Here is a 12,839-nt window from a genome sequence, read left to right on the forward strand (position 1 = left end):
CGTTTTGGGTAGAAGGATGATGAGATACTGACCTTATTAGAATTGCATTGTAATTTAAAAGCGTTTTCAAGAAGCAGCTTATCTGTGACTTCCTAACGCTTTGCGGTCGTTTACATTTACCATGCTGGGGCAGTGCTTCTTAAACTTGAGCTTGATGGTTTTCTGTATCCTGTTAGACCCAAGTTAGGGACTGTGGCATCTTCATGTTTGTTTTTTCAGCACTCAGTCAAACTCATCCTTGTCCAGCCTCTTATAACATACATATAAGCAAATAACGGCCTGTATTTGTGATAGAGGCTAATATTTGATAGCAGAGGCCTGTGGTGAATTTTGAATAGGAAGATCCTCTAAGAAAAACAGCTCATAAAAATAACATCCATATGCTATTAAATTTTCCTGTGTGCTTTTCCTTAAAACTGATTCCTGGCTATGGTGGATCTCTGGGGCTGGTTGCTATGTGAACCTTCACTCTACTCTTTATGGCTTGGCCTTTTTTAGTTTTAGTCTTGTGTGTTTACCATTTGGATATTCTAACCTGGGGGAGTAAAGATACGCTACACCCACAGTTTTATTAGTTACTTTATCATCAATACCTTATTTCCCTTGAAAACAGGTTAAAATCACTTGTGTTCAGTGGCAGTAACAATCATTTCCTAATATTTCCTTTTAAAGATTAGTGGTAAATAGTGGCACCAATATATTGCAGATAAAAGTAATTTGATAAATTATCGTGTTTTAAAATTTTGGTTTCTGTTTAAAAACTAGAAGAGTCTTATTTAGAAAGCTTATTATTAGTAGGACTTACATTTTACTCTAGATATAAAAGAGATGAATTTTTAAGCCAGTGTTGAAGTTTGGTTGTCATGTTGATGATTTTGAAAAGCTTTTTCATTTTTATGTTCCTTTACTTAAATAGAACTGTCCTATTTGAATAGGTATGTGCTCTCATACACTCCAGGACCCCATGATCATTCATGTCCTGGGAGCAACAGTGACAGAATTAGTGTGTCCCAGACTTGACTTTCTAGGCCAGTGGTTACCCAATCTACTTTCTCTCTCTCTCTTTTTTTTTTTTAACTTGGCAATGAATTCTACACACACACAGTTTTGGGAACCACTCTAGGCCACTAGTTCCCAGTCTGACCGAAGAGAACATCTCTTATTGGTATAGTTGATTGAACCTGGAGAATTTTCTCCAGGGCAGGATTGTTCCATTTAACAGATGCTTACTAGATGTGTATTGTGTCCAAGGCGTTATTATGTGCCATGGGAACTTATTAAAATGCATATGAATATAGATTTAACCATTACTGCCCCCAAAATACTTTTGGCTGGCTTAAGTCTCATTGTCTTGTCTTGAGTTTTTCAAGGATCATAATGCAATTTCTTTTTCTTTTTTTTAGTGGAGGCAGTGGGCATTAAACCCAGGACCTCGTGCATTCTATGTATACGATCTACCACTGAGCTATACCCTCCCCCCATAATGAAGTTCTTAATGACAGCATTGAATCACTATAATTTGTAGTAATGCCTAAAAAATTCTTAGTCACATGTGGTTTAGGAACTATGCTGGGGCTTTTAGTTTCAAGTTGGCTGTGTCTATCTGGACTCTACCTAATCTTCCACATGTTACATTTGTGTCATACTTTTTCTTAATAATGCTGTCATAATCTCATACTATTGGGCAAGCTGATGCCATGAGGAACTAGCCCATTTCAGGGGGTTGGGTTCTTTTCCTGTTTTATAGTGAATGGAAGAGCAGTTTAAACATCTTTAAAGGTGTTGCATATTTGTAGAAGTTGTTTTGTGGAGGTGCGTTGGCGTTGTATATGGATAATGAAGCATCGTCTTTAGATGTCAGTGTTTGTTGGTTTGAGTGTTGGAAGTTGACCGGCTTTGTGCTGTCGTGTCACTAGGTGGAGATGTAGCATTGTTTGGTGGTGTAGCCACAGCAGAGAGTGAGTCTTGATTTCTTTTCTTCTTATAAAAGTACTTAAGAGATATTTGGTGAGTTTTATTATACCCTAGGAAAAAACTTGTGAATTTCATATAAATCTGAGTTTTGATTGTCTTTGTTAGGGTTTAAATTCAGTCCTACTTTAATGTCTATTTTCACACTGATCAACTCCTTTAAAATTTTTTTCTCCTCTTGCTAACATTTCCATTGCCTATCCCTCATTATTTCATCTGACATAATCTGATGTCTCTAACAGTGGTTCTTTATAGTGGTTTAATTCTAAAAGTTTAATAAAATAAGAATATTTACTCTGAGGTCAAATATTATATAAAATTTCAATTTGGTAGCAGTAGGAACCACAGCTTATAGTCTGAACATATCCTAATCTTATCTTTGTATCATTTCAGGTTGACATTGTCAAATTGTAATATATTTAAATTCTATATGGCTTATTTTCCCCCCTTTTTTTCTTTCCTTCCTCCTCTCTTTCTCTTACTTTTTTTTAAGGTTGATAATGTCAAATTTTAACATACTTAAATTCCATCAGGGTTATTTTTTCCCCCCTTCCTTCCTTCCTTCCTTCCCATCTCTTACCTCTTGAATCTTAAATTCAAGTATTGATGTGGGGAATCTGGAAGGAGTACTAGCCTGTCTCCAGAGAGCTGGTATCCAGTTGAGGACATTGCAAATGTGACCACGAAGCATTTTAAACTAATTTGAATGTCTGAGCTTTAGAAATTGTAAAGGTGGAAATGAAAAAAACGTCTTGCTTTGGAAGACAGTCTGGCTGTTCTTCAAACGTTTAAACATACAGCTACCATATGATCAAGCAATTTTCTCTCCTAGGTATATACCCGAAAGAAATGAAAACGTATCTTCACACACACACACAAAAGCGTGGGAGTGAATGTTCATAGCAATGTGAATAAACATATGAATGTTCATTTGTAATAGCCAAAAAGTGGAAACAATCCAAATGTCCATCAACGGATACATGAATAAACAAAATGTGATGTATTTGTACAATGCAATATTAACTCAGCAATAAAAAGGAATGAAGTATTGATGCATGCTATAACATAAGTGACCCTCGAAAGCACGCTAAGTAAAAGAAACAGACATAAAAGGCCACATATCGTATGATTCCATTTATATGAAATGTCCAGAATAGCAAAATTATAAACACAGAGCAAATCGGTGCTTGCCTCCAGCTGGACGAGAAGTAATGACTGTTAATGGTTATGGAGTTTCTTTTTGAAGGTGATGAAAATGTAAACTTAATTTTGGTGATGAATGCACCACTCTGCTAATACACTAAAAATCATTGAATTGTACGTGCATTTTAAATGGATGACTTGTATAAGAATTATATCTCAATAAAGCTATTTTTAAAAGTAAATTATCAAAAGGTTTAAGATGTATCAAACCAAGGAGTATTTATTGACCATCTAACAGGCATAGAATGAGTTCTCTGTGAGTTACCAAACAAGTGTAAGCCACAAACCCTGACCTCAGATTGCTTGCAACTCAAGAGACAAGGCACACACGCAGTAAAAAATAAAGCACTTAGCTTTCTAAATTTGCTCCCCATCCTTTGGATGTAACTTCCTGAATTCTGTTTTCTATCTGCCTCTGTAGTGGCCTTGGTCTTACCCTTTGTCGGTTTTTTCCCTTGCAAAAGCAAACTGTTGCTCCTCAGACTTTGGTAAATAACAGCCCCAACCCGTTCCCTTTAACTAACCTAAAGGAGATTTCTAAACAAGAGTAATGTCTCCAGTAACATATTGTGTGGCTCCTGGAAACTCATTTATTCAGCCAATACTTGTTGCTGTTTCATTTATAAGTAATTGGCAGATCTTAAGACTGTCAGCATTATTATTTTTGAAATTACAACAAATACCTTTTTAGTAGTTTAGTCAGGTTGCATGCTATTCAGAAGTATAGTCTTGAGTTTATAGATATTCATGAAAAATGCCTTTCAGGAAAGATTTGAAAGTTAAACAAAGACATGTTTAGTATAGAGCTGGCTGTATCATTATTAGTGCAGCATTTTGATATTGTTGTGGTCATTAAAACTAAAGAAAGAGATTTTGGTTCAGTTAGGGTAATTCTTTTATAGGTGAAAAAGGCTATTTTTTAAGGCAGTAGTTGATTAATTCTCAGTCTGTCAGGTTACAAGTTGTCCTTGTTTGTTTATTCTGTTAAATCTCTCTCCCTCTCTCTGAGTCCATGCTATCAGTGCACCAGCTAAACTCTTTCCTCTCTTTGCAGATGCATATGAAACTGCCAAGATGCTGTGTGAACAGTATTACCTGGTTGCTCCAGAGCTGGAAGTTGAAGAATTCAATGGTAAACGAAAAATAATTTTAACCTTAAATACAAAGAAGCTGGCTAAAAAACTGATTATACCTGAGCTATATTTCAGTGAGATGTTCAAATTATGCTGCTTTTTCATCTTTTGTGTCTTTTTGAAACCTTTTCTTTATCTTTGGTCAATGAATTTTTGTACAGGACTGTGTTATTAGAACTCCCAAGTTCTTGAAACAAAAGTGATCAAGGTAGAAGCTGGTCAAAGATAGAAATAAGCAGTTCTCAAAATAACTAGTGCAGTCAGTAAACACATGGAAAAGTGTTAAGCTTTGCTAATCAAAGTACAAAGGAAAGCACAGAGAAATGCCATGTTTGTCTTTCAAAATGGCAATGATTAAAAAAACATTTTAATGCTTTGAATTGGTCCCCAGAAAAAATGTTCTCTCACCAACACGTATACATTTCTGGTGTAAGTTTAAATTGGTAGAGCCTTTCTAAAAACAAAAGGCTAACAATATTCTTTCTCAAAAAATTATAAGAAAATAGAGATGTGCACAGATGCACATAAGAATGACAATCACAGTGGTTTTCTTATAGAGAAAAATAAGAAAACAATCCAAGCTTTCCATAGTAGACAATTATTTAAATAAACTGTGGTACACCTATAAGGTAGAATACTACGCAGCCATTCAAAGTAATGCTTTAAGGAATATTTAATGTATGGGAAAAGTTGAATTTTTTTTTTTAAACACAGGCCATAACATTTTGTAATAGTGCAAGTTCATTGGAAAATATATTGAAAGGTTTATCCCACCAAAATACAAACAACAGCTCTCTGGATAGTGGGGTTTTAGCTGATTTTTATGTTAATAGTATGAAACTATTATTTACATGTTACTTTTTTTATTCATAAGCTACGAAAGAGACATGCTTCTTGTAAAACTACAAACATAAATGCAGAGTAAAAGGGAACGTCCCCACTACTCTCTCCCGTACAGAGTTTTGGTTTTTACATAATTGGGGTTGAAACCATTTGTGTTCTTTTACTTGTGTATTTCACTTCACCTTAAAGATCTTTGCATGTATTATTGTCATTTAGAGATTATTTATTTAATAATTTCCCATTGAGTGGACATTTAGGATTTCTTTTTTTTAATTCTTATTTTTTATTGAAATGTAGTCAATTTACAATGTTAGTTTCAGGTGTACAACAAAGTGATTCAGTTATACATATACATACATATATATTTTTAGATTCTTTTCCATTACAGCTCGTTACAAGAAATTGAATATAGTTCCCTGTGCTATACAGTAGGTTCTTGTTGCTTATCTATTTTATATATAGTACTGTGTATCTGTTAATCCCAAACTCCCAATCTAATTTTCCCATATTCCATATAATGAGGAATGAAGGGTGTGGGTGTGTGTGTTTGAAGGGAGGGAAAATCTGTGGACGTGTGGAAGTATTTTTGTAGGTTAGATTCTTAGAAGTAGAATGACTGAGTCTTACTATATGGGAACTTATAATTAAACATAAACCACATTCCCTCTCAAAAATATTCCAAAAATATATTTCTCTTATAATGAGATCAAAGCATGAAGACTTCAGGCTGCTGTTATAGGACAATTGCCCTTACATTCTACTAGGAGGTGTGGAACCAAAGCTGCTGTCAAAGTCCACTAGGTTCTCTGAGAAGAGTTGTATTTTGAATAAATACACCACCAGCACAAGTGGATTTTGTTTATGTATTCCTGAGTGAAGCATCTTTTTTTTTTTTTGGTAGGGGGGAGGTAATTAGGTTTACTTATTTATTTTTTTTTAGAGAAGGTACTGGGGATCGAACCCAGGACCTCATGCATACTAAGCATGTGCTCTACCACTTGAGCTATACCCTCCCCCAGAAACATCTTAATATTCTCTTTCTTCCTAATGGCTAGATGGAGCCTGACCTCACTGTCCAGATTTCTATTTGTCAAATACGGAGCTCAACTCACCAGTAGTGGTCAGCTTCTCTTTTGCTTCAATGGCAGCCTCATTCACTCTGAAGGCAGAGCAGTGAGCCTGTCCTTGCTGATTCCTGGGTGCCAGCTGGGTCAGCACAGTCCTTCCCAGTGAGGCTGTCACTCTGGGCAGTGCACCCCCCCAGGGGAGAAATTTTCCACCTATTTTTGGCACTGTCTCATGCATGATTTTGGGGGCCCTTTCCCCATCACTAAGAGAAGTGAATACTGGTGGTTACAGGTCGCCTCTAGTTTCCTGTTGCTTGGGTGGTGTATTTATGATTTATACTTCCTGTTTCTTGACTGCCAAAGCTCTTTGCGAGCACAGTTAGGGACTGCACATGCACTCTAACAAGCTCCGTGTGAGAGATAGGTCAGAGGCTGGTCCTGAACATTTTAAGCAGATGCTGTGGCTTTGTAACAAGACAGAGCCAGATTCAGTGGATTCATTTTCAGAGCCTGTGCGAACCAGCATAGCATCCCCGTTCAGGGTGCTTCTGTTCCCCAGTGGGTGTCTTTAACAGTAGTCAGTGATAGCTCTCACTGCCCTCTGCTCAGCACTTCAGAGGAGTGAGGCCGCCTTCAACCCAAAAGAAGACTTTGTTGCTACTTGGGAATTTAAGTTCTGTTAGTTTGACATGTTATCTCTTTTTCTGAATTTTTTATTTTTTTCTTTCCCAACGGAGACCCCCTGAGAAAGTAGTAACTAGGATTATGTAGAACGCACTGTGCAAACACCATCAGTATTTACCAGTCACCACTAGAATTCTCAATATTGGGGGCTAGCTAGAGTGCGCTTCCTTTATTGTCTTTTCTGGAACACAATTAAAAATCACAGAATTTTATTTACCTTATATCAGATTTCTTATATTTCTGATTAGCTACCTGCGGCAACCGATGTGGGTTTCTCCAAAGACAGGTAGCCATTCCACCATCATTTTAAAATCCTCATTTTCTTGAGAAATAAGTTGCCAAAGCATTAAGCCAGTCAGCAGTTGCACCTTACCTTTTTGCATCCGTGTGATAAGGCAGCGTGACTTAGGGGAAATATGTGAACTCGGTAGCCAGCCAGGCAGTGGCAATCTGGATTCTGACACTTAGGAGACAAGTCACTTCACCTCTGACACTCAGCTTCCTCATCTGTAAGCTCACCTTGTGAGGTGATGGAAAGGTCGTGTTTCTGGGGCTGCAGATATAACACCAGACACAGACTAGAAATCTAATAAAGGATGGCTACCAGAAGTCAGGGTTGACTTGGGAAAGATAAGACTTATGCTTACCACTTACATTTCTTCACCATTTCTAGATTAGTTTTTCCTGTCGAGTGGTTGATTCATAGTTCTAGGTTTGGTGGGAAATGTAAAAATTTCAATTCATGCCATGTATATTTTGTTCTAAGAGGGTTCTTAGAAAAGTATGTGTCTATCCTGGGATCTTTGACCTCTGGTTTCCCCATATTGGATACTTTTGTGGATATTGTCAGTCAAGTGGTTCTACACAAGAATCGAAAAATCGTTACTAGTAGCTCTGTTAACACTGTAGAAATTAATTTTTCAGTTGTGGTAATAGCTAATATTTATTGACTGCTTACTGTGTGGCAGGCTCTGTGTAAACTAGTTTATCACTATTGTCTCATTTAATCCTTATATTAACCCAGTGAGATATGTACTGTGCCCATTTCAGAAATGGAATGATGGAAGCCCAAATGGGTTAAATTCCTGTTAGTATACAGCCCTCCCTCGGTATCTGCAGGGGATTGGTTCCAGGACCCCCCACGTATACCAAAATTTGTTGATGCTCAAGCCCCTTAAATAAAATGGGAGAGTTTAGTCAGCCCTCTGCATCCGCGGATTCAACCAACTGCAGGTTGAGTTTCTCTTCCATTTCTCTTAAAAGAATTTTTTCTGCTTAGCTTCCAGGTTTTTTTCCCCACTCTTTATAGAACTATCTGAAAATAAAATTCTTTATAGCCTATATAGAGTTCTGTTGGCATTTGTTAAATGTCATTTCAGCTAATGGTATTTGGAGCAATGATTATGCAGATAGACTTCATTATTTCTTGAGTCTTGAGCACAAAAAGCCTGGACCATTTTTTCCATTGACTTTTAAAAATGTGCCCTTAGATGGAAAAAGTCGTGTTCCATTTAAGTTTTGTTTTAGAAAGCCAGCAAGCATCTATTAAGGGTCTACTGCATAAAAGCCACTGGACCCAGGAGTAGGGAAGAGTCATGGACAGAAACACTGACATGGCCTCTAATGGAAGGGAAGAGCTCTAAACGATAATGTTCTCAAAGTAAAGTACAAGTAGTTGAGCAAGCCTTCAGATGGCTCTTAGAGAATACTGGTTGAACTGAATAGCAAACAAACAAAACAAAACTATCAAAGGTATTCTAATTTCCCTGAGATTTGTAGTGAAAAAAAGGTTGAATTCAGAAGGCTGTTTATATAACTAATCATGCCTTCTGGTACAAGGTAGACTGAGCATTCAGCATGCTCCTAGGGCCCCGTTAACAGGAGAACAAAGGAATGCGGGAGAAAAACAGCAAGGGAGCAGGGGTGCTCGTCAGTGTGCCACTGATCCCACCTCCTGCCAAAGACTAACCAGATAGAAGCACGCTAGTCAGTGGGACAGAGCAGAAGAAGCCATGGAGGAGGAGGCCGCAGCAGCAGTGGTACCAGATTACCCTGGAGGGACTCTGGAAACAGAGCCAGGGGGTGCACAGGGCTGGATCGAGAAGTCAAAAGATGGCGGATAATTCAAAGCTGGTCTGAGGTGAAGTAAGGATGGGTGATGGGGTGCGGCTGGACTCTGGTCTGCCTGCAGACAGCCACGTGTAGGCAAAGGTCAAAATCAAAGGAGTTTCTTTGGGACCAACCTGGGAAAAACTAGGGCTGTTGGCGTGAGCGTCGCTATCCCAAAGTTAAGCCCTCTTCACTCAGGCATTTGGGAGACCCTCTGGTCAGGGTCCAGCTTGCTTTCTGTCCAGCCTAAAGCCAGTGGAAAGTCTTGACCAGGTACACAGAACTCCAAGCCAGCCTTCCTGGGGGAGGGCCCCAGGGGGAAGTGACCACCAACTCCCTCAAATGAATAATCCAGTTCCTCATTCTTCAACAAGAATGTTCCAAGCAAGGTGTATCAGACCTCGGGTGAAAACCAGCAACATGAATGAAAACCTCCCTGGCATTAAAGTTCTCAGCCGTGCTGTCATGGTCAGAAGACACCGCCCCCTACCATTCTAAATGCTGGGGGAAAAATGGTTTTGAACCTAGAATTCTGTCCCTAGCTAAACCTCCAATCAAATGAATCAGAGGTATGAGGATTGAGAAATGTATCTACCATGCACACCCTTCTGACATGAGTTACCTGGCTGACTTGATAGTGTATATAATGTAGATATAAGAAATAGTGAAAAACATTAGATCTTCAATCAAAAGCAATTTGAGGGTGATGGCTGTGCAGCATGTTTGGCAAGCAATCGATTCTAATTGAAACATCTTGAAGAATGGAATGGACCCCACGCGGCAGAAAAGAGGCTGGAAGATCTTAGTGCTGCAGTGAGGGACGCATACTTCTCTGTCCAGTTCCCTGAGAGGCAAGGTAGTTAGAAACTCCAGGAAATACATAAAACTGTGTAAGAAAGACACGGTCCAAATATTTGGCAACCTAAAAAGGGTAGCATGATTTTGAGCAGTTGGAGGTGGATAAAGTGAATCCGTTTTGCCTTAAGGATTCTCCTTCCAGTGACGCATGAATCACGACACATTGGTCTCACAGGGAAGGAAACATCATCCCGGCACACCCCTGCGGCCGCTCCACAGTGAGCAGTATTTCCCTAGTTATGTTACCAACACAGTCGATGTTCAGCTTTTTAAAAAGAGCCTATAGGCAAAGTACAGAGGAGTTCATTAAAGCTACAGAACAGGACGTGAATAACATCACCCAGAAGACTGAAGCAGAAGTAGTAACGCATGGCTGCCTCTTCGTGCGGACTGTGGGGTGAGATGGTAAAGGATGGAAGGACTTTGACTTTCCTTCTTTAAAAAATTTTTGAAAATCTTTTGTGCATTAGTCCCCCCTTTTCCATGGAGGATACGTTCCAAGACCCTCAATGGATGCTTAAAGCCACAGATGGTACCAAACCCTGTATATACTGTTTTTTCCTGTGCATACATGCCTCTGATAAAGTTTAATTTATAAATTAGGCACAGAAAGAGATTAACAACAAGAACTGTTAATAAATTAGAATCATTATAGCAATATATTGTAATGAAAGTTACGTGAATGTGGTTTCTCTCTGTCTCTCAAAATATCTTGTACAGATTTAATGGCCTTTTCCATCTTAGCTAAGCCCTTATCACACGCTGTAGCCATGTGATAGTTTTGCAGTTTGAGGTGTGACAACAAAACTAGCACATATTTCTTTTTCCTCCTTCACAATTTCAGGGATAGAAGATTCATTCTTACTGTAGATCTTAGCAATGTCAGCGTACAGTTTTGTTCCTTATAAAGGAGAGAACTTTCACCCTTTCAATTAAAGGAAACACTTCACAGCATCACTCTACTTGTGCTTTGGGACCATTATAAAATAAACGCTACTTGAACACGAGCACTACTGTATTGCAACAGAGATCTGCTAACTGAGGTGGCTACTACGTAATGGGAGGGATATATTGGACAAAGGGATGATTGACGTCCCGAGCAGGACGGATCGAGAAGGCACGAGATTTCCTCACACTACTCAGAACTTATGGATTGTTTGTTTCTAGAAGTTAACATTTAATATTTTCAAACCTCGTTTGACCATGGGTAACAGAAACTGCAGCAAGCTAAACCAGGGACAAGGGGAGACTGTTGCTTATATTACGTAATAACTTTAAAAACAACTGATCATCAAAAGGATCAGGACTTAGAATCAAAAGCTCTTGGTTCAGGCATCCAGTTTCAGGCCTCTGCAAAGCCTGTGTCCCCAGCCAGCCACCCTGTGAGCCACCCAGTATCATCATGAGGGTTCAATTGGATAATGTGTGTGCAAGCTCTTTGTAAACTGCTAAGAAACAAACAAATGTTCACTCTCCTTTATGTTACTGTTAATTACTTTATTAGAGGAAGTGGTAAGGTTGAAATTACAACATGGGTGTTTTGCTTGAGAAAGTTTCCGTAGTTTCGGTCTCTTAAAGGTCTCAGGATTCGAGGTTTCTTGTATTTTCCTCAGAAGATTGCTGATGCGAGGAGAAAGGGCTGTAGGTCTCTGGGGGGGCAGTTCTGCTAGCTGTCAGTAGTGTGCCTTTTTCTCATAATTTAATAGAATTTAACATTGCTGTTTAGTCCAGTTCACCAAGAAGATGTGCCCCCTTTCCTCTGTGGCTTCACATTTCCCTGGCTGACCATTGTGGTCAGTGGGGGGGACCCCATTTTGAAAAACACCAAGCGATATTTGGATGAACGTATGTAATGCTCAGAACATGACAAAGGTGATGATATTCCAGTTTTGCTCAGCTGAGTTCCAAAGAGAGAACTTTGCCCCAGATCACATAGCTGGTAAGTGAAGGAGCTGGATTTCAACCCAAGTTTGTTGGACTTCACAGCACATGCTTTTGCTCAACCCTGCCTTTAGAGATGGAAGCCTAAACTAGCCTTTTGTAGAGTTCTTTTTTATGTACTTGGAAAATAGGATTGAAACAGCATTCTTGACTTTCTTCTAGTTTTGGTCCTTAATCATTGACGATTTTGTCTCTGTTTTCAGCCAAAGCTCCAGACAAACCTATTCAGGTAGTTTATGTGCCCTCACATCTGTTTCACATGCTATTTGAGTTGTTCAAGGTAAGTGGAATTTAAAAACATGGAAAGAAGTCTTCATTTTAAATTACTTTGATTCAGGGCATAATGGATTCATTAGATTAGCATAAGAAAAAGGTTTTGCATAACCATTTTTAAAATTCTATTTCTGATATCCTGTGGGTTTTATAATTTGTACACTGTGAGATGAAAAATTGCTGTGTACGGTATAGTTTTTGTGAATATTAGTACATGTTGATTTTGAAGCTTAATTGTACTTTAGTGACTTTCTGTAAAATCCATACAGTTTTTTCTTCAGCTATGAGATTAGAGATGCTTTTTAGTTTCCAAACCTGGCAAAGGCTTTCTTGGTGGTAGCCAGGTCAAAATAAAAACATGTTTATGCATCTGTGCTTCTGAACACTAACCATGTAGGTCCATTAGCACTTGTTCTAGTCCTGAAAGACACACTAGGACTTTTACATATTTGAATCAGTTCAGAAAATTCAGAATATCTGACAGAGGCAGAGGGGAAAGATGGGGAAGGGCTGGACCCAAAAAGACTACCCCCAAAAAAAAGAAAAAAGAAAAAAACTCTTCAGACTCTACAGCTTAAGCTGTTGCTTTCATTAGCCAGTAGCTAATGGCATGAAGTGGCAGTATTTTGGCACAAGGAGTTGGAGATAAAATTTCATTTCTTCCAATGTGTAAAACCCTAAATTGAACACCTGAAAAATCAGTTATGCTGATTTGCTTCCCAAAATTACCATGTTACTGATGTGACACTCAAGGTTG

The 12,839-nt window shown here is 38.6% G+C and overlaps 1 protein-coding gene and 1 non-coding gene across 4 annotated transcripts in view; one reads left to right on the forward strand and one right to left on the reverse strand.

Annotated features, from left to right (window-relative positions):
• PDK3 (pyruvate dehydrogenase kinase 3) overlaps window positions 1–12,839 on the forward strand; it is a 69,294-nt gene that overhangs the window by 36,425 nt on the left and 20,030 nt on the right. For all 3 annotated transcript variants that reach the window (XM_074359601.1, XM_010968486.3, XM_010968485.3), the window contains exons 6-7: window positions 4,229–4,306; window positions 12,013–12,089. In XM_074359601.1, the coding sequence (XP_074215702.1) occupies window positions 4,229–4,306; window positions 12,013–12,089 (155 nt within the window). The remainder of the gene's footprint in view (window positions 1–4,228; window positions 4,307–12,012; window positions 12,090–12,839) is intronic.
• On the reverse strand, window positions 6,091–6,163 carry TRNAT-AGU (transfer RNA threonine (anticodon AGU)). The gene has a single exon. It is a non-coding gene; the product is annotated as a tRNA-Thr (tRNA).

Source organism: Camelus bactrianus, chromosome X (assembly GCF_048773025.1).
Source record: "Camelus bactrianus isolate YW-2024 breed Bactrian camel chromosome X, ASM4877302v1, whole genome shotgun sequence".
Classification (NCBI taxonomy): Eukaryota; Metazoa; Chordata; class Mammalia; order Artiodactyla; family Camelidae; genus Camelus; species Camelus bactrianus.